This window comes from Dipodomys spectabilis, unplaced genomic scaffold, assembly GCF_019054845.1.
Source record: "Dipodomys spectabilis isolate Male_0828 unplaced genomic scaffold, ASM1905484v1 ptg000098l, whole genome shotgun sequence".
Taxonomy (NCBI): Eukaryota; Metazoa; Chordata; class Mammalia; order Rodentia; family Heteromyidae; genus Dipodomys; species Dipodomys spectabilis.
Genome location: NW_024870775.1, coordinates 8,737,794 through 8,757,723, shown reverse-complemented (window position 1 = coordinate 8,757,723; position 19,930 = coordinate 8,737,794). Strand labels below are relative to the sequence as shown.

At 48.9% G+C, this 19,930-nt stretch overlaps 2 protein-coding genes across 3 annotated transcripts in view; one reads left to right on the top strand and one right to left on the bottom strand.

Moving 5' to 3' along the window:
• The window catches only part of Daglb (diacylglycerol lipase beta), a 32,346-nt gene extending 13,214 nt beyond the window's left edge, over positions 1–19,132 (top strand). The window contains exons 4-15 of one of the 2 annotated variants that reach the window (XM_042686485.1): positions 1,045–1,303; positions 2,799–2,921; positions 5,690–5,817; positions 6,599–6,725; positions 7,854–7,937; positions 9,310–9,387; positions 11,854–11,934; positions 12,023–12,150; positions 14,641–14,709; positions 15,224–15,296; positions 16,452–16,702; positions 16,808–19,132. In XM_042686485.1, coding sequence (XP_042542419.1) covers positions 1,045–1,303; positions 2,799–2,921; positions 5,690–5,817; positions 6,599–6,725; positions 7,854–7,937; positions 9,310–9,387; positions 11,854–11,934; positions 12,023–12,150; positions 14,641–14,709; positions 15,224–15,296; positions 16,452–16,702; positions 16,808–17,006 — 1,600 coding nt within the window. In that variant the 3' untranslated portion in view covers positions 17,007–19,132. The remainder of the gene's footprint in view (positions 1–1,044; positions 1,304–2,798; positions 2,922–5,689; positions 5,818–6,598; positions 6,726–7,853; positions 7,938–9,309; positions 9,388–11,853; positions 11,935–12,022; positions 12,151–14,640; positions 14,710–15,223; positions 15,297–16,451; positions 16,703–16,807) is intronic. The other variant, XM_042686486.1, reaches the window with a different exon arrangement.
• The window catches only part of Rac1 (Rac family small GTPase 1), a 32,836-nt gene continuing 27,120 nt past the window's right edge, over positions 14,215–19,930 (bottom strand). The window contains exon 6 of the mRNA XM_042686488.1: positions 14,215–14,225. The gene's annotated coding sequence lies outside the window, so the exon portion shown is untranslated. The remainder of the gene's footprint in view (positions 14,226–19,930) is intronic.

Sequence of the window (19,930 nt, the reverse complement as noted above, 5' to 3'; positions counted from 1 at the left end):
AGGCTAGTGCTCTACCACTTGAGCTATAGCACCACTTCTGGTTTTTGAGTGGCTAAATGGAGAGTCTCACAGGGACTTTCCTGCCCAGGCTGGCTTTGAACTGAGATCCTTAGATCTCAGCCTCCTGAGTAGCTAGAATAACAGGATTGAGCCACCGGAGCCCAGCTCATTTCCTCATTTCTGAAGCACTAACAAAGCAGAGTCAAAAGCTGAAGGTAGAGAGAGAAGAGAGTGTTAGGAATGGCTTGAGGGAAAGATATTCTAGTACCTTGTTTGTATCTGCTACACTTAAGAGTCTCAGAGATGACCTAGTGCTTAGTGCTGTCCACTTAAGTTACCAAGAAGGAAACAGTCTGGTGCTGGTGAGCCCCTGGCCTGGAAAAAAGGGAAATCTAGGAGCAGTAAACTTCCACAGTGTGCAAATTCTTCTTCTTTTTTTTGGTTAGTTGTAGGACTTGAACTCAGGACCTGGACTGTCTCTGAGCTCTTTCACTCAAGGCTAGTGCTTTACCACTTTTGAGCCACAGCTCTACTTCTGGTTTTCTGGTGGTTCGTTGGAGATAAGAGTCTCAAGGAAAGGCTGGGAAGGTGGCTCAGTGGTGGAGTGCTTGCCTTGCATGCATGATGCCCTGGGTTCGATTCCTCAGCACCACATAAGCAAAAAGAAGAAAGCCGGAAGTGGCGCTGTGGCTCAAGTGGTAGAGCACTAGCCTTCAGCTGAAGAGCTGAGGGACAGCACCCAGGCCCAGAGTTCAGACCCCACGACCGGACCCAAAAAAAAAAAGAGTCTCATGGAAGCCACTCCTGTGCTGGTGGCTCATGCCTATCATCCTAGATACTCAGGAGGCTGAGATCTGAGGATCAGGGTTCAAAATCCTGGGCAGGAAAGGCCACCAGACAGCTCCATGATTTCCCTGAGTGGTCTTTGCTTTTAGCAGTGGCATTCTGGGAGGGCAGTGTCTTCCAGGAGCCGGGACTAAAGGGGCTTTGTCTCTGGAGGTGGAGCTCACAATCACCATGCCTTTGCCACTGTCTGGTTTGCAGTTGGGTTATCATCGCTGCCACCGTGGTCACCATTGTCATCGTCTTTGACCCCCTGGGGGGAAACATGGCTCCATATTCCTCCTCTGGACCTGACCACCTGGATAGCAATGACTCAAGCCAGTTCTTTAATGGCCTCAAGACCGCAGCCAAGAGCGTGTGGGAGACGAGGATCAAGTTCTTGTGCTGTTGCGTTGGCAAAGACGACCACACTCGAGTGGCGTTTTCGAGTACGGCAGAGCTTTTCTCAACCTACTTTTCAGTAAGCCGAGGGAGCCTGGTGTGGTCTTGTTCTCCTGTTTGAGTATGTGCCTTCCATGGAAATTCCACACCCTACACTGGGGGGGCAGGGGCAGGGGTTGGGCACTCTGGAAAGTTGGCTGAGTGCAGGGCTGCATTTTGTAGACCCTCTCACATGCATTCTTTCTCCATCTCCTTTTCAGTAATCTGTGAAGTTTGTCTCATTCTAGTTTTCCCTTTCCTCGCTCTCTCCCTCCCTCCCCTCTCTTTTCCTTCCTTCCTTCCTTCCTTCCTTCCTTCCCTTTGGTCAGCCATGGGGCTTGAACTCAGGGCCTAGGCACTGTCCCTGAGCCTCTTTTGCTCAAGGCTAGCACTCTGCACTCGAACCAGAGCACCACTTCTGTTTTTTTTTTCTGTTTATGTGGTACTGAGGAATTGGACCGAGGGCTTCATGCATGCTAGGCAAGCATTCTACCACTAAACCACATTCCCAGCCCGCTTTTTCATTTTTTTAAATGTTGGTACTGTGGAATTGAACTCATGGCCCCACACTCTGTCTTGGCTTTATGACTCGAGGCTAGTGCTCTACTACTTGAGCCACAGCTCTACTTCCAACTTGGATCAAACCCAGGACATTGCAATTGCTAGGCAAGCGCTTTGCCACTTAGTTACATCCTAGCCCTGTCTAATTCCAACTTTTCTTGAGTGGTTAATTGAAATAAGAGTCTCACAGACTTTTCTGCCCGGGCTGGCTTTGAAACACAACCCTTAGATCCCAGCCTCCTGAGTAGAATGACATTTGTTTGTTTTGTTTTTGGTTGTGGTTGAACTCTGGGCCTGGGCACTGTGCCTCAGCTCTTCAGCTCAAGGCGAGCGCTCTACCACTTGAGCCACAGCACCACTTCCTCGTCACAATGTTGTGTTGATAAACCACCGTAATCCCAGCCACACAAGAATCCGAAGTTGGGGGGTCAAAGTTAGAGGCTGACTCTGAGCAAACATGTGAGACCCTATCTGAAAAATCACTAGGAGAAAAAAAAAAGCATTGAGGTCATGCCTTAAGTGGTAGAGTATCTTCCTAGCATGTGTGAGGCCCTGAGTTCAAACCCCAGTCCTAAAAACAAAAGGAATCCTGCCAAGAAAATGTTTTTTAAAACACCTGTGTATACAGCCAGGTGCCTGTAATCCTAGCTACTCAGGAGGCTGAGATCTGAGGATCAAGGTTCAAAGCCAGCCCAGGCAGGAAAGTCTGTGAGACTCTTATCTCCAGTTAACTACCACAAAACCGGAAGTGGTGCTGTGGCTCAAGTGGTAGAGCACTCGCCTTGAGCTGAAGAGCTGAGGGATAGTGCCCAGTCCCAGAGTTCAAGCCCCATGTCCAACAAAAAAAACCACCTGTGTATGCAGTATATATAAACATGTCTGTGTTGGTATGTGAACACTATGTAAAACAGAGTTTCGTGCTCTTCCGGGTCACTTCCTGCTGCTGACTGACTGACACTGTGGATCCCACCCAGGACACAGACCTGGTACCCAGCGACATCGCAGCAGGCCTTGCTCTTCTCCATCAGCAGCAGGATAACATTAGCAGCCTCCAGGAGCCGCAGGAAGAGATTGGCCCCACCCCAGGGCTCTCCCAGGTAACTGCAAACGTCTGTGGGATTGTCCTATTCTTACCATGTAGACTGCATTGATGTGCAAGAAATACTCACCTCAAGCTAGGCGTGGAGGTGCAAATCTGTAATTCCAACTTCCAGGAGGCTGAAGCTACAGGATGAAATGTTCAAGGCCAGCCTGGTCTACATAGACCAATGAGCCTAGCCAGGCACTGGTGGCTCATGCCTGTCATCCTAGCTACTCAGAAGGCTGAGATCTGAGGATCGCAGTTTGAAGACAGCCTGAGTAGGAAAGTATGTGAGACTTTTAATCTTGTTAGCCACCAAAATGTCAGTTGTGGCTCAAGTAGTAGAATGCTAGCCTTGAGCAAAAGAAGCTCAGAGACAGCACGTGGGCCCTGCATTTAAGCACCAGACTGGCAAAAACAAAAGAAAATAAAAGAGATAGCCAAGGGCTGGGAAGGTGGTTCAGTGGTAGAGTGCTTGCCTTGCATGCATGAGGCCCTGGGTTCGATTCCTCAGTACCACATAAGCAGAAAAAGCCAGAAGTGGCACTGTGGCTCAAGTGGTAGAGTGCTAGCCTTGAGCTAAAGAGCTGAGGGACAGCGACCAGGACCAGAGTTCAGGCCCCACGACTAACAAAAAAAAAAAACCTAGCCAACAACAATTTTGGTAGCTGTTGTGCTTGAATCCAGTTTGTTACTTCTACTTGCATCTGTTGCTTCTACTATCATCTGTTAGATGAGGCAGCTAGTGGGAACCCATTTGGGCAGCTCACTGGCCATGGTGTTGCTAAACTTTCTGTTTTAGGAAGTCCATTGCTAGATTCTATATATCAGAGAAAGTCCTAGGATGGGACCGGAGTCTTCCTGGGTGTGTTGTCTTCCTTTTCTTGGAGTGGGGAGCAGGAATAGTTCAGCTTTGCTTTGATGATCATTTTCCTGTCATAGATTCGTATGCTTTTGAAAGAGAAAAGCATATAGGGTGCAGTGATTCATACCTATAATTCTGCCTACTCAGGAAGCTCAAAATGGGAGGCTCATGGTCCAAGGCCAACCAGGGGAAAAACTTCAAAAGATCTCATCTCAAGCAAAAAAAAAAAAAAAAGCTGGATATGCTAAGAGCTGTTGGCTTATAGCTACTCAGAAGGCTGAGAGTTAATGATCATGATTTGCTGCCAGCCTAGGCAGCAAAGTCCAGGAGAAGACTCTTTTCTTCTTTTCTTTCTTTCTTTTTTTATTGTGAAAATACTGTACAGAGGGTTTACAATTACATGGGCAAGATAGTAAGTACATTTCTTATCAAGCATTGTAGCCTCCTCCTTTGTTTACCCTTCCCATCCCTTCCCAGCCTCTCCCCACCCCCCACCCAATCCTCCCCACCCCCCCACCCCCCCACCAAAGTTGTAAAGTTCATTTTCAACATGACAACTTGTACTTCTCATTGTTGCAACGGGTCCACCTGTATCCTTATTTAAACGACTTGTTTTTCCCCTTCCCCTCCACAAATTATACTGACATCAAATACAGTGAAAGCAGGGGTTATACTGTGGGGGAAGGATTCTTTCTTTTCTTTCTTTCTTTCTTTCTTTCTCTCTCTCTCTCTCTCTCTCTCTCTCTCTCTTTCTTTCTTTCTTTCTTTCTTTCTTTCTTTCTTTCTTTCTTTCTTTCTTTCTTTCTTCCTTTCTTTCTTTCTTTCTTTCTTTCTTCAGTTGTGGGACTTGAACTCTAGGCCTGAGCCCTGTCCCTCAGCTCTTCAGCTCAATGCTAGTGCTCTACCACTTGAGCTACAGTGCCACTTCTGGTTTTGAGTGGTTAAATGGAGACAAGAGTCTCACAGGGACTTTCCTGCCCAGGCTGGCTTTGAACCTCGATCCTCAGATCTCAGCCTCCTGAGTAGATAGGATTATAGGCATGAGCCACCAGCACCCGGCTCCATGAGACTCTTATCTCCAATGAATCAGGAAAAATCAGAAATGGAGCTTTGGCTCAATTGGCAGAGTGCCAGTCTTGATCACTAAAGCCAAGCAAAAACACAAGGCTCTTGAGTACAGCTCCAGTCTGGCACCAAAAAATTTAAAAGATGGGTATGGTGACTCACGCCTTCCATCCCAGGTATGTCAGAAGCATAAATAGTAGGATCTAAGTCCAGGTGGACTACGACAAGAAGCAAGACCTTATTTGAAAAATAAGGAAATAAGAAAGGGCTAGAGATGAGGCTCAAGCGATGAAAGCACCTGCCTAGCAAGCTGGAGGCCCTGAGTCGTTCAGCTGAACTGCAGTATCCTAATAACAAAGTGAAAAAGAAAAAACTGCATCTAACACTCCACGTGTTTCTCTGTCCCTGGCTAAAGCAGCCAGGTCCTGGCAGTTCTGGTGTTCATGCAGGCTGGAATTGAAGGCCAGTTTTTCCTGTAGAAGTTCCCTGAGCATTCTAGCCAGTATGGAAGGAGCAGGAAAAGTCAGAAATGAGCGAGTTCAGGTTAAAGATGTTAAAGTATCGGGCTGGGAAGGTGGCTCAGTGGTAGAGCGCTTGCCTTGCATGCTTGAGGCCCTGGGTTCGATTCCTCAGCACCACATAAGCAAAAAGAAAAAAGCCAGAAGTGGCGCTGTGGCTCAAGTGGTAGAGCGCTAGCCTTGAGCTGAAGAGCTGAGGAACAGCACCCAGGCCCAGAGTTCAGGCCCCACGACCAGACTCCCCTCCTCCCCCCCACAAAAAAAAGATGTTAGAGTATTCATCCCCCTCTGTCAGGAGTGGTTCTTACACAGAAAGTGTTTCCCCCTCTCTTCCAGGAAGCAGATTTGGATGCAGAGCTTGAAAACTGCCATCACTATATGCGGTTTGCAGCCGCTGCCTATGGCTGGCCCCTCTACATCTACCGAAACCCGTTCACAGGGCTCTGCACAATTGGCGGGGACTGGTAGGTTGGCGTGGGATGAGGCCCATGGGTCTACATTTGTCTTGCAAAAAGAAAAAGTTAGGCTCTGATGCACACAGAAGAGGCAGACACTTTGAGGATCATGGATTGAAGCCAGCCTAAACAAAACTGTACTTCAGCAGGACACTGGTAGCACATGCCTGTAATCCTATAACTATTCAAGAGGCTCATTTCTGAGGATTGAGATTTGAAGCCAGCCTGGACAGGAAAATTCATAAGACTTTTTTTTTTCCCCCTGTTGGTCATGGGGGATGAACTCTGGGCCCGGGTGCTGTCCCTTAGTTCTTCAGCTCAAGGCTAGTACCCTACCACTTGAGCCACAGTGCTACTTCCAGTTTTTTTCTGCTTATGTGGTGCTGAGGAATCGAACCAGTGCCTCATGCATGCAAGGCAAGCACTCTACCACTGAGCCACCTTCCGAGCCTTCATAAGACATTTCCATTTAACAAGCAAAAATCCACAAATGGAGCTGTGGCTTAAGTGGAAGAGCACCAGTGTATATGTGTGTATATGGGGAGCCATTTTTCTTCTTTTCTTTTGTCATGGATTTGCTTTCCTTGCTGAGAGAGTGCAATCCTCAGATCTCAGCCTCCTGAGTAGCTGGGATTGCAGGCATGTGCACCAGCACCTGTAAACAATATTTAAGGGCCATTGTGTGTTGGCTGAACTGCCTGGAAATGACCTGTGCTGCCAGCTGTGTGGTGGGGAACACACAGAAAGTGGGCGGAGGTTTGCGTGTCACTCTGTGGCCATCTTTTTTTAGTTACAGAAGCAGAACGGCAGAGTACGACTTGGTTGGAGGAGATCAGCTCAACTGCCATTTTGGCTCCATCCTGCAGACTACAGGGCTGCAGTACCGAGACTTCATTCATGTCAGCTTCCACGACAAGGTGTGGCGCTGGAAAGTGGCTCTGTGCTGGTTTGGGGTCCTGGGGTCCTTTGAGATCCCCATGGGAGTTTGGGGTTATGTTTTATATAATTTACACATGGACCCCTAGATCTGTGTACTATTCCAGGGAGCTCACAGACCCCCTTGCCCCTCCCACAGACACACTTAAAGCCCATGCAGGCTTGTGGGTCCAGGTTAGACACTCATGTGATCAGTGAGCTGAATCAGAGCTCAACTTCCTGAGCTCCGTGGGCCTCCCAGTCTGGAGGTGTCACAGGTACCTGGGAGGTCAATCTTTCAGCTCTGATAGTCAGCCATTTTTCATGCCAAACTCCAAGAGCTGCTGGCCCCATGCAGTGATTCTCAGACTCACCCAGAGTGCTTATTTATTGTGTGTGTGTGTGTGTGTGTGTGTGTGTATGTGTATGTGTGTATGCATGTGCGCACATGTGCACGTGCTGGTCCTGGGGCTTGAACTCACAGCCTGAGTCTGTCCACAGCCCCACTTCTGAATTTTGTTTTAGTAGTTAATTAGAGACAAGAGTCTCAGACTTTCCTGCCCAGGCTGGCTTCCAACTGTGGGCTTCAGATCTCAGCCTCCTGAGATGGCTGGCATAAACCACAGTGCCCAGGGCGCTTATTTATTAGTAGTCAGTTTGTTAGCATACACGAGTTGGAGTGAGGGCCCAAGTGGCCATGTCGGGCCTGCTGGATTGGCAGTGAGGCCTAGTCAACATCTGCACCGCACTGGTACTTTGAGGCCACGTGGGAAGGATCTGGGTGTCAGGAGACAGCTGCCCCAGAAGGCCAGAGGCTGCCCATGGGGCTCTTCAGCATTCCCCGGGCCCTCTTCTGTGACAGCCAGCCAGCCACATCTGGAGTCTACCTGGGAGAGGCAAGAGTGACTAAGAAAGCAGTTGTTCATATACAAGAACACATATTCTGGAAGTCTTTTGGGGTCTCCCTCCGGCTGGTGAGGATGAGGAGGAAGAGGCTGAACCCTTGATTTCTTCCTTCCAGGGCCATAGGGATCCAGGTTTTTGTTGTTGGTTTTTTTTGGGGGGAGGGGTCAGTAGCAGTGCTGGGATGATGGAGTTTGGAGACATGACAGTTGTCTCTTGTCCTGCAGGTGTATGAGCTGCCCTTCCTGGTGGCTCTGGATCACAGAAAGGAGTGTGTCGTGGTGGCCGTGAGGGGGACCATGTCTCTCCAGGTAACCTGGGAAGTGGGTGGAAGCAGGAAGTGGGGTGCAGGAGGCTGTGGGTGTGCGGAACCAAGATAGGCATTGTTGGGCAATGGAGAAATCCGGAGGCAGTGAGAGAGGAAGTGAGTCCTGCTTGTGAAACACCCCTTTGTTGGGGCTGTGTGCCCTTCTGCCTGCCAGCCAAAAAGGCTCCAAGAAGGCACTGCTGGATTCCCCTCCTGGCTCTTCCCTGAGGTCCTGGTCCTCACCTGCCTCACACTTCCTCTAGTCCCCATGTGTCTGGGTACAGTGAGCCCCTTTTTATCCTCCCCCTGACTCCCATTCTGCCTTCCCTAAACCCGAGCTGTCACCCTGGTCAACTTCCTTCCCTCTTGCTTTCTTCTTGGCCACTCTTCACTCTTGCTTCCTCATTCTTCTCTGCTGACCCAGGAATTCTATGCAACAAGACTCCAAGCACACACACGCACACGCAGACACACATACACACACACCCCTTCTTTTGCTCTGACCAGTGCAGCCACACACCCTCTTCCCATCCCAGATCTTCCCTCCATACCTGCATCTCCTAGAACTGCTGTTTACATTCACCTCACCAGAGACCCCTAGAGGACCCCTGAAGACAGTGCAGTTGGCGTTGTTTGCTCAGCCCAGGGCCTGGCTGTGTCAGGGTTCCTAGCCAAGCAGGCCTCTTCCTGGACCAGTGGAACAAGTTTCTGTCTGAGGCATTCATCCTTGCATTCTGTCCCTGGGTGCTTGGGCCACACCCCTGGCCTGGGCCTGCCATTCCCATGGGATGGGCCGCTGCTCTTTCTGAGCCTGTCTGTCAGGCTGTGCCCACTTCCCTCCAGCTCCAGCCAGCCATTGATTGTGGGCCTCTCATAACAGGAATGGTGCTTTATTCAAAACCACAGCACAGCCTGGCACCAGTGGCTTATGCCTGTAATGTTAGCTATACTGGAGACTGAGATCTGAGCAACCCAGTTTGAAGCCAACAGGAAAGCCCATGACATTTATTTCCAGTTAACCACCAAAAAGCTGGAAGTGAAGCTGTGGCTTAAGTGGTAGAGCACCAGCCTTGTACAGAAAAAAAAAAGTAAGGGATAGTGCCCAGGTGCTGAGTTCAAGCTCTAGTACTAGCATATGCACATGCGCACACACACACACACCTTTTGGCCTCCCGGGTCCGTGGGGGAAGGCAGAGATGTGTGTCCCATATGCCACCATTGATCCTTGCCTCACTCAAGGCTGGTATCATAGGGTCCCTTCTCAGCAGTCTGCCCTGGAAACTGCCAACCCACTGTCTCAGAGGAAGCCGTCTTGACAGCAGGACCCCCTTGGTCTCAGCCACGGGTTGACCCTTCTGTCAATGGCTTCTTCACAGGACATCCTTACCGATCTGTCTGCAGAGAGTGAGACCCTCGACCTAGGAGTGGACTTGCAGGACTGTGTGGCCCACAAGGTAAACAGGTGGTGGGGAATTCTCCACTAGGGGAGGAGAAACTATTGATTTCCCAAGCACTGTGTACTATGTGGGGTCCCCATGGCGCCAGGGAGCCTTCCATGTCTCATACCTCCCAACGCTGAAGTCTAAAAAGCCATACATTTGCTAAGTTATTCATCGTAAACTTTTTTCTTTTTTGTCTGTCATGGGGCTTAACCTCTGGGCCTGGGCAACCGTCCCTCAGCTCTTCAGCTCAAGGCCAGTGCTCTACCACTTGAGCCACAGCACCACTTCCGGTATTCTGGTGGGTAATTGGAGATAAGAGTCTTCATGGACTTTCCTGCCTGGGCTGGCTTTGAACCTCAATCCTCAGATCTCAGCCTCCTGAGTAGCTAGAATTACAGGTATGAGCCACTGGTGCCTGGCACTTTTTTCTTTTTAGTACTGAGGCTTGAACCCAGGGCCTCACGTTTAGATAGTTGCTCTACCACTTGAGCCTCGAGTGCCTACAGCCCTTGTTTTTCACTGTCTTGATAACACTCGCATAATTTCCATTTCCATTCTTCAATGACCAGTGGATTAAAGAGCAGAAGAGGTTTTGTCTGTTTGTTTTACCTGCACTAGGGCTTGAACTCAGGACCTGGGCACTTGTCCCTGAGCGTTTATCACTCAAGGCTGGTGCTCTACCACTTGAGCCATAGCTCTACTCCCAGCTTTTTGGTGCTTAATTGAAGGTGAAAGTCTCATGGACTTTCCTTCCCAGGCTGACTCTGACCTGAGATCCTCAAATTTTAGCCTCCTAAGCAACAAGGATTATGGGCCTGAGCCACTGACACAGTGAGAAGTTTTTAAACATCTAGGCTAGGCACGGTGGCTCACACCTGTAATCCTATAATTACTCAGGTAGCTGAGATCTGAGGATCCAGGTTCAAAGCCAGCCCAGGCAGGAAAGTCCATAAGACACTTATTTCCAGTTACCCACCAGAACACCGGAAGTGGTGCTGTGGCTCAAGTGGTAGAGCACTGGCCTTGAGCTGAAGAGCTGAGGGATGGTGTCCAGACCCAGAGGTTAAGCCCTACGACAGACAAAAAAGAAAAAAGTTTACGATGAATAACTTAGCAAATAACTTAGCAAATTATCCACAAGAAAACTGGAAGTGGCACCGTGGCTTAAGTGTTAGAGCACTAGCCTTGAGCTGAAGAACTCAGGGACAGCGCCCAGGCCCAGAGTTCTGCAGGCCTAGCTCTCCTGGCAAGAAAGCAGAGGCTTGGCTCTGCCTTTATACGTTTGCCACATAAGACCCTGCCTGGTAATTGCGTCTGCAGTCTGGGAGAGGATCTCAAGTATTTTTTCATCATCAGGGCTATCTCTCCTCCATGGGAACTACTTGCTTTGCAAGGAGCCTGTTCCTGTAATAGAGCTATATTTGCTCAAGAGATTTTCATTTTTATTTTGGGAAACAAATCCCAAACCTGCTTTTTCTAAAACTCACTTTGCCTGGATTGTTTTTTGTATTTTGTTTTTCCTTTGCCTGGATAGTGGATGTCAGCTTTACTGTTTATTTAGAAGTGAGCATTTTAGTCATTTAAGGGCCAGGTATGTTGGTACCTATAATCCCAGCCATTTGGGAGAGAGATGGTGGAGGATCGAGAGCTGAGCCTAGCCAGTCAGAAAATTAATAGAAGCTGGGTGCTGGTGGCTCACATTTGTGTTCCTAGAACATAGGAGGCTGAGGATTGTAGTTCGAAGCCAACCCAGGCAGAAAAGTCCATGAGACTCCTATCTCAACCACAAAAAAGCTGCAGATGGAGTCGTGGCTCAAGAAGTGGAACTCTAGCCTTGAGCACAAGAGCTCACGGACAGCCCACAGGCCCAGAGTTCAAGCCCCAAGAATGGCAAAAGAAAAACGAAGCCGGGTGCCAGTGGCTCTTGCCTGTAATCCTAGCTACTTAGGAGGCTGAGAACTGAGGATTTAGGCTCAAAGCCAGCCTGGGCAGAAAAGTCTGTGACTTTTATCTCCAATGAACCACCAGAAAACTGGAAGTGGCGCTGTGGCTAAAAGTGGTAGAGCTCTAGCCTTGAGCTGAAGAGCTCAGGAGCAGCATCCAGGCCTCTGGAATTCAAGCCTTAAGACAGACCTCCCTCCCCCCCAAAGAGAGAGAGAGAGAGGGAGAGATAGAGAGAGAGAGAGCTCCTGCTTGGCAAGTACAAGAGTCTGAATCCAACTCCTAGAGAACCACCCCCCCTGCCAAGAAAAGCAGCAGCCATTTATTACCTTAAATCTCTCCATTGGTGGGGTCTTGGCTGTTATATAGCCCCAGAGAGGTTGCCACAGAGGTTGGGTTCATACAGAATGCTAGCACCTGCTGGCCATCAGTATTGCTACCAGGGGCCAGGGACATACAGCAGGGGACAGTGAGGCTGTTGATGTGACTGTGCACACAGTGACCACCTCCCCCCCCCCCATGTGTTTTGTGTTGTAGGGGATTTCGCAGGCTGCCAAGTACATTTACAGACGGCTTGTCCACGATGGGATTCTGAGCCAGGCATTCAGCGTTGCTCCTGTGAGATGAGACTTCTTATTCTCTTGTCCTGTTTCATTTGTCATTCATTCCTCGTAGCCTTTCTCTCAGTATGGCCTTTGTCCTCTAGGAGTACCGGCTGGTCATCGTGGGGCACAGCCTGGGGGCGGGGGCTGCTGCCCTACTGGCCATCATGCTGAGGGGTTCCTATCCCCAAGTCCGGGCCTATGCCTTCTCACCACCCAGGGGGCTACTGAGGTAAGATTCCCCAAGCCTCCTGCGGTAACAGCCTGTTCACAGCCAACATGGCAGCTTACCTGCATTGTGTAGTTCTACTCCACTCCCACCTCCAGGAAGAAGGGATTGGGAAGTGCTGTTTAGTTGAAGAAAGATTGTGGGGCTGGGAGGCTGGTAGCTCACGCCTGTAATCCTGTCTTCTCAGGAAGCTGAGATCTGAGGATGGTGGTTTGAAGCCAGCCTGGGCAGGAAAGTCCATGAGACTTTTTTTTCTGGTCATAGAACCTGAATTCTGGGCCTGGGTGCTATCCCTCAGCTCTTCAGCTCAAGGAGAGTGTCCTACCACTTGAGCTACAGCACCACTTCTGGATTTTTCTGCTTATATGGTGCTGAGGAATCGAACCCAAGGCCTCATGCATGCAAGGCAAGCACTCTACTACTCAGCCACCTTCCCAGCCCCCCATGATACTCTTAGCACCAATAAACCACCAAAAGAGCTGGAGTGGTAGAGTGCTAGCCTTGAGCAAATAAATAAATAAATAAATAAGCTCAGCAACAGCACCAAGACCTTATTTTGTAGAGTTTCACAGCAGAACTACTGAGCAGAAGATAGAGAATGTTCACCAATACCGCCCCCCATATACATTCCCACACACACATATGCATACGTGCCTAGCCTCCACCCCCACCAATACCCCTAACTAGAAGCGGGCATTTGTGGTCACCAATAGATATATGTCACTATTTGGGTTTGGAGTGCTGTAAAATGACTTTATGAGTTTAAAAGCATATTTGTCTTTATTCACTCTCCATACTATGTAACTTTGTCTTGATCATAAATAAGTATGTACCATAATGTCAATGAACGAAAAAGTGACACTGTGTCTCAAAGTGGTAGAGCACTAGCCTTGAACAAAAGAGCTCAGGGACAGTGCCCAGAACCTGAGTTCAAGCCCTACGACTGACAAACAAGAAAAAAGAAACCACAAATGAAAGATGGGTCGGAGGGATGGGGAGGGAGACTATACCCATCACAGAAAACATGGGAAATACAGAAAAGCAAAGAGGTCCAAAATCTTAGGTGGTGCTAGGGTTTGAAACCAGGGCCCAGTGCATGCTAGGCAAGGGCTCCACTACTGAGCCACACTCCTGGTCCCCAAAAACTTTCAGCTTCTTTAGAAACACCTAAACAGAAAGCTTAAGGAAAAGCAGAGAATAAGCTGGGCCCGACAGCTCACACCTGTAATCCTAGCTACTCAGGAGGCTGAGATCTGATTCATGGTTCAAAGCCAGCCTGGGCAGGAAAATCCATGAGACTCTTATTTCCAATTAACCACCAGAAAATTAGAACTGGCACTGTAACTCAAGGTGGTAAAGCACTAGCCTTGCCAAAAGAGCTCAGGGGACAGTACTGAGACCAAAAAAAAAAAGGGGGCAAGAAAAGGAGAGTATGGGGGCTGGAAAGGTGGCTCAGTTGTAGAGTGCTTGTTTTGCATGCATGAGGCCCTGGGTTCAATTCCTCAGCCTCACATAAGCAGAAAAAGCCAGAAGTGGCGCTGTGGCTCAAGTGGTAGAGCGCTAGCCTTGAGCTGAAGAGCTGAGGGACAGCGCCCAGGCCCAGAGTTCAGGCCCCACAACCGACCAAGAAAAAATAAAAATAAATAAAAGCATTGGGCTAGGGGAAAAAAAAAAGAAAGAAAGAAAAAAAAAAAAGGAGAGTATGGCTAAGGCTACATGCATGTCCCTTTGTTTTGTTTTTTGTTTTTGTCGGTCATGGGGCTTGAACTCTGGGCTTGGGCGCTGTCCTTGCGCTCTTCAGCTCAAGGCGAGCACTCTACCACTTGAGCCACAACCCACTTCCTGTCCCTTTAGTCTCAACTGCTCAGGAGGCCGATAGGAGAATCACTTGAGCATAGGAATTTGAAACCAGCCTGGGCAACACAGATCTGTCTTAACACAGAAAAACTATACATACCATGAGAACTTTGTTTTTTTTTTTTTTGGGTCCGGTCGTGGGGCCTGAACTCTGGGCCTGGGCACTGTCCCTCAGCTCTGCAGCTCAAGGCTAGTGCTCTACCACTTGAGCCACAGCGCCACTTCCGGCTTTTTTCTTATGTGGTGCTGAGGAATCGAACCCAGGGCCTTGAGCATGCAAAGCAAGCGCTCTACCACTAAGCCACCTTCCCAGCCCCATGAGAACTTTGTTTGAATCAGCTTTGACATTATCTACATATGTATCACTCATTTTTCTGTGTGTGGCTGGACCAAGCTCTTTCCTTTCTGCCTGCTTATATTGTTTACCGGTGCACTAGGCCGATGCCACCAGGAGGGGTTGCTGCATTGAAGGCACAGTGCAAGTACTCCATCATTCAGTGCTGGGGTATTTTCTCTGTTGAATGGGTGAGGGCTTCCACCGTGCCTGATCAGTGAGTTGCCCATCTCCCCTCTACTGGAGTCTCTCCTGTGACCACAGAACCAGACTAACTTAGCTTCTCTTGTTTGACATTTCAGTAAGTCCCTCTATGAATACTCCCAGGACTTCATTGTGTCACTCATCCTAGGAAAGGATGTGATCCCCAGGTTGGTATGTGGGATGATTGGTTTGGTCTGGGGTTGGGGGAGGGTTGTTGTTTTGTTTTGTTTTGTTTTTGGTTGATCGTGGGGCTTGAACTCTGGGCCTAGGCGCTGTCCCTCAGCTCTTTGCTTAAGGTGAGCGCTTTACCACTTGAGCCACAGCATCACTTCCAGTTTTCTGGTGGTTACTTTCCTGCCAGTGTTGGCTTTGAACTGCAATCCTCAGATCTCAGTCTCCTGACTAGCTAGAATTACAGGTGTGAGCTACCGACGCCTGGCTTTGGGGAGGGTTTTTGAAAGAAAACACCAAGCTGGGTGCCTGTAATCCTAGCTATTCAGGAAGCTGTGGTTCAAAACCAGCCCAGGCAGGAAAGTCTCTTGATTTAGCTACTAAAAAGCTAGAAGGGGAGCTGTGGCTCAAGTGATAGAGCACTAGCTGTCAACAAGAAATTTCAGAGACCAGCATAAAACAAAAACCCACCAAGTTCTGTGCCTCAGCGTCTGATCTTTTGCTAAACAGGCTTAGTGTGTCCAACATGGAAGATTTGAAGAAGAGAATCTTGCGAGTGATTGCTCACTGTAATAAGCCGAAGGTAATGTGGGTGCTGGGGTTGAGGGGGTCTATGGGAATTGGGAGGAGCAGCCTCTGGGGCCTAGTGCATGTTATGCTATTGTTTGACATTCTCCTTCTGAACAGATTCATGTCTAGGACTATGTGCTGCCTAAGGTAGAAAATGGCTACCTCAGACACAATACATGTAATTAGGAAAAGAAAGGAACCAGCCCTGTGTGCTGAAATGCCTTGCCTTCCACCATACTTCATCCTGCCTTGGGACAGACAATATTCTGGTGCTCTTGGCTATATATTGTTCTCCGGTGTAGGAAATGAGGCCGTGGGTTCGATTCCTCGGCACCACATAAGCAAAAAGAAAAAAGCCAGAAGTGGTGCTGTGGCTCAAGTGGTAGAGCGCTAGCCTTGAGCTGAAGAGCTGAGGGACAGCGCCTAGGCCCAGAGTTCAGGCCCCAGGACCGGACCCCAAAAAAAAAAAAAAAGGAAATAAGGCCACCAAATACTGAGTTTAAGAGATTTATATGCTGCATGTCTATGGCTCACACCTATAATCCTTACTATTCTGGAGACTGGGTTTTGGAGGATAGTAGTTGGAGGTCACCCTGGACAGAAGTCACCAAGATTTTTATCTCCAAAATAACCAGAAAATAACTGAGCTGGAGTTGTGATAGAAGGCCAACCAAGCAAGTACAACATACTGATTTCAAGCCTTCAGTAGCAGCAAAACAAAACAAAAACAAAAACAAAACACCAAAGGATATAAGAATATTTACTCTGTGAATATTACAGTTGTTAAAATGATAGAAATGTAACTGAGTATTCATGCTTTTTGAATATGTGCAAGGCCCTGGGTTCAATGTCCAGCACCCTCATCCTCTTCCTCTCCCCAAAAGAGAAAAAAGAAAGTAGTATCTAATATGCTTAAGGTAAAGCTCATTTGCAAAATTGCCTGAAAAGAATTAAGGGTCCTTTGTCTGGGCTGAAGATGTGATTTGGCCATGCAGTGCTTGCCTACATGGCCATGGCTCTGGGATTAAGCCCCGGCACTGCTAAAGTGGGGAAGGGGTTTAAATAGGGTTTCATAGCTCAAATACCCTACAGGATGCCTTAGGGTGCTGCACCTAGCACTCAGCATGAGGCAGAGATGCCACATTCTGTCCTGTGGTCCCACCCGCAGTACAAGATCCTGCTGCACGGCTGCTGGTACGAGCTGTTTGGAGGGAGCACTTCTAATTGTGCAACTGAGCTGGATGGGGGAAGCCAGGGTGCACTGACACAGCCCCTTCTGGGGGAGCAGAGTCTGTTGACGCGCTCTTCCCCAGCCTACAGCTTCTCCAGCGACTCCCCCCTGGACTCTTCCCCCAAGTACCCACCTCTGTACCCTCCTGGCAGGATCATCCACCTGGAGGAAGAGGGTGCCACAGGGAGGTGAGTGTCCCTTGTCTCTAGGGCTAGCCTGTGTGTGTATGTGTGTGACACAGAGGCTCCAGGTTGACGTTTTGCTAGCCAGCCTGTTGTTTTTTTTGTCTGAAGGTTTGGCTGCTGTTCTGCAGCTCAGTACAGGGCGAGGTGGGCCCATGAATCAGCATTCGGCAAAATTCTCATCGGCCCCAAGATGCTGACGGACCACATGCCCGACATCCTGATGAAGGCCCTGGCCAGCGTGGTGGCTGACAGGGGAGTCTGCCTCTCCTGTCCCAGCCAAGGCGGCTCAGATGCAGACATGGTGTGACCAGGCCTGTGGCACAGGGCTAACCCCCGCACCTGTTCTCAGGCTGACTTTAAGGTGTGAGGAACTTCTGTGAGGCCATCAGCAGGACTTCAGGGCTTTCAAATGACCGAGCAACGTATAGGAACTAAGTTTTCATAGTATTAACAGGCTCAGGAGTTGGGAGTGCACAGGCAGCTCCTGAGCCCGCACCATGCAGGAAGCCCTCCCACCCCCTTGGTCCATCTGCGAACTGCCTTAGAAGCGGGAGGATCCAACGGCGTTTGAAGACCCTCGGTGGATCTGCTGCCTCTCCCCTCAGGGTGTCGTCCTCAATCTATTTGGACAAGTCTGAACTTGGATGAAAGATGTGCACTATTTTTTTAACCAGGTCCTCCCCTGATTGGGGGTGTTAAGGGCAGCCCTGAGCTCTAGCCTGGAACGAAGAATGGAGGCAAGGAGAGCTCAGCTCTGCCCCCAACCCCCCACCCCCCCCCAAGGCAGGAGATGATCCTATGGGAGCTGATCACCTCATCCTCATGCATTATTCTGGGCTGGAGGCCTGTCTGGCTCAGGGGCAGCTATAGACTTTAATAGAGCACTTGCCCATCATTACATCTATCCAGCGTTCCCAGCAAGGCCCACTGGGTAGTTTCTACATTCATGTTTGAAGTAGGGTCTGTCTACTATAAACAAAAATGAAACATCTAAGTTTTCCTGGTGTTCTGGCTACAGACAGCACAAGTACTGGATTTCACCCACCAAAAGCCCAATGACAAAGATGTCTCTTAGAAGCTTAGACTTGTCCATAAGAATGGGGAAAGGATGAGCAGTAGCATGTCAGGGAGACAGGAATGAGTCTCACAGGGGTGAGGGTGGAACGAGGTAAAATTGCCGAGGCTGTGAGTGGAGCTGAGGAAAGGGGAAGGCCTCCCTGGCTCCTCCCATTGAGCTCCAGGACCTCTGGGGCCTCAGCCCAAACAGCTTTGAGAAACCTTCAAAGGGAAACCATGTGGTATCACATGCCTATAGTCCGGATACTCAGGAGGCAGAAGCGGATGGAATGTTCTGGTTAGCCTGAATTACATGGTAAGATCATCTCCAACAACAACAAAACCCAAAATAAACCTTAAAAGACTTAAAAACCTGTAGGAGGCTTTTTTCAAAGCTCTGGTGGAATGCTCACAGCAGAATGCTACAAGGATCCCTCCAGTTCCTGCGCTTCCAGGGATGCGGGGGCGGGAGGGGTGTAAGGGGGGGCTGTGCACCTGCATCACCAAGACCACCCCCCAGTGTGCAGTGTGTTCCACCTCCAACCAGAGCACAAGACTGACAGTGACAAGTGACCAGAAGCTCCAAGTGATACCGTTGCCATGAGGACAGAGATGCAACCGACCCCAGGAGGCGAAGAACTGAAACCATGAGGTCAGCAAGCATCACAGAAGTCAGAAAGTGGAGACAATGCACTTCCAGATGGAAGGACCACAGATAGCTGGACATCAACTTGATGACATGGAAGTTTATGAAGGAAGGAGCAGTCAGCAAATCCTGGTATCTTGGGAATTGCTAAGCAAGACAGTGGAAGAACTAGCTTCAGAAATCTGAAGCAAGATTGGAGGATCGTGGCTCAAGGCCAGTCAAGGTACAATTAAAGGCCTCCATCTCAAACCAGCTGGGTATTAGTAGAGCATACCTGTAATCTCAGCCAGCAGATGTGTAGGCACTAGGATGGTTGTGGTCTGAAGCTACACCCAGCAAAAAAAGTACAAGTCCCTCTAATCAGTAAACTCAACCAAAAATGGCTTAGGACGTGGCTCAAGTAGCAGAATCCTTGCTGAGCCCCTAAGTTCAAACCTTAGTACCACTACAAAGAAATCTGAAAGGATTACCAACCTGGAAATTTAGACCCCACCTAAGAGCAGAATGGCTCTTGTCAAAGATCCCAGAACTCAAAAATACTTCCATTACACTTTCCAGAAGGCTACTCATTGGGAAAGATAAAATATGGGAATCTGTATGCAAGAAACAGAAGGTTAACATACAAGAAAGATGTGGTCATGTGACCGAGACTTAGGAAGATCAAAACATACCTCTTAAGATTCATTCATTTATTTATTTAGTCAATCATGGGGCCTGAACTCTGGTCCTGGGCGCTGTCCCTCAGCTCTTCAGCTCAAGGCTAGCGCTCTACCACTTGAGCCACAGCACCAATTCTGGCTTTTTCTGCTTATGTGGTGCTGAGGAATTGAACCCAGGGCCTCACGCATTCAAGCACTCTACCACTGAGCCAACTTCCCAGCCCCCTCAAGACTTAAAGCCAGGCACTGGTGACTCACGCTTGTAATCCTAGCAACTCAGGAAGCTGAGATCCAAGGATCATAGTTCAAAGCCAGCCCAGGCAGGAAAGTGTGAAACTCGTATCTCCAAAAACTTATTCAGAAAAAACTGGAAGTGGTGCTGTGGCTCAAATGGTAGAGCACTCGCCTTGAACACAAAGGCTTAAAGGACAGTGCGGAAGCCAAGTTCAAGCCCCAGCACCAACCAAAAAAAAACTTTTTTAGATAAGCTGAAGGTTCAGCTCATTAAAAGCACACAGAAAACTAAGTTATCCCAAAGGAAACCAGAAGTAAAAGAAAGGAATGGTTATTACGGAGTAGTTTGCACAGTGACCAAATCAGTGCTGAGATTCCACCGTGGCCTCCCTCCTAGAGGGCTGGATTGGAAGGAATCAAATGAAAAGCTTGTGGTTTATTACATGAGTGGAGATAATAAAAAATGATAACCAACTGCCAAGTGTTGCCTCTGTGGAGGGCAGGGGAAGACTGCTCCTTCTGGAACACTTGTTTTGGACTAGGACATGGCCCAACTGGTAGAGTTCAATTCCCAGTACCGTCATAAAAGGCAACTTTATCACTTTCTTACTTGCCTTTGGTAAAAATTAAGTCTTA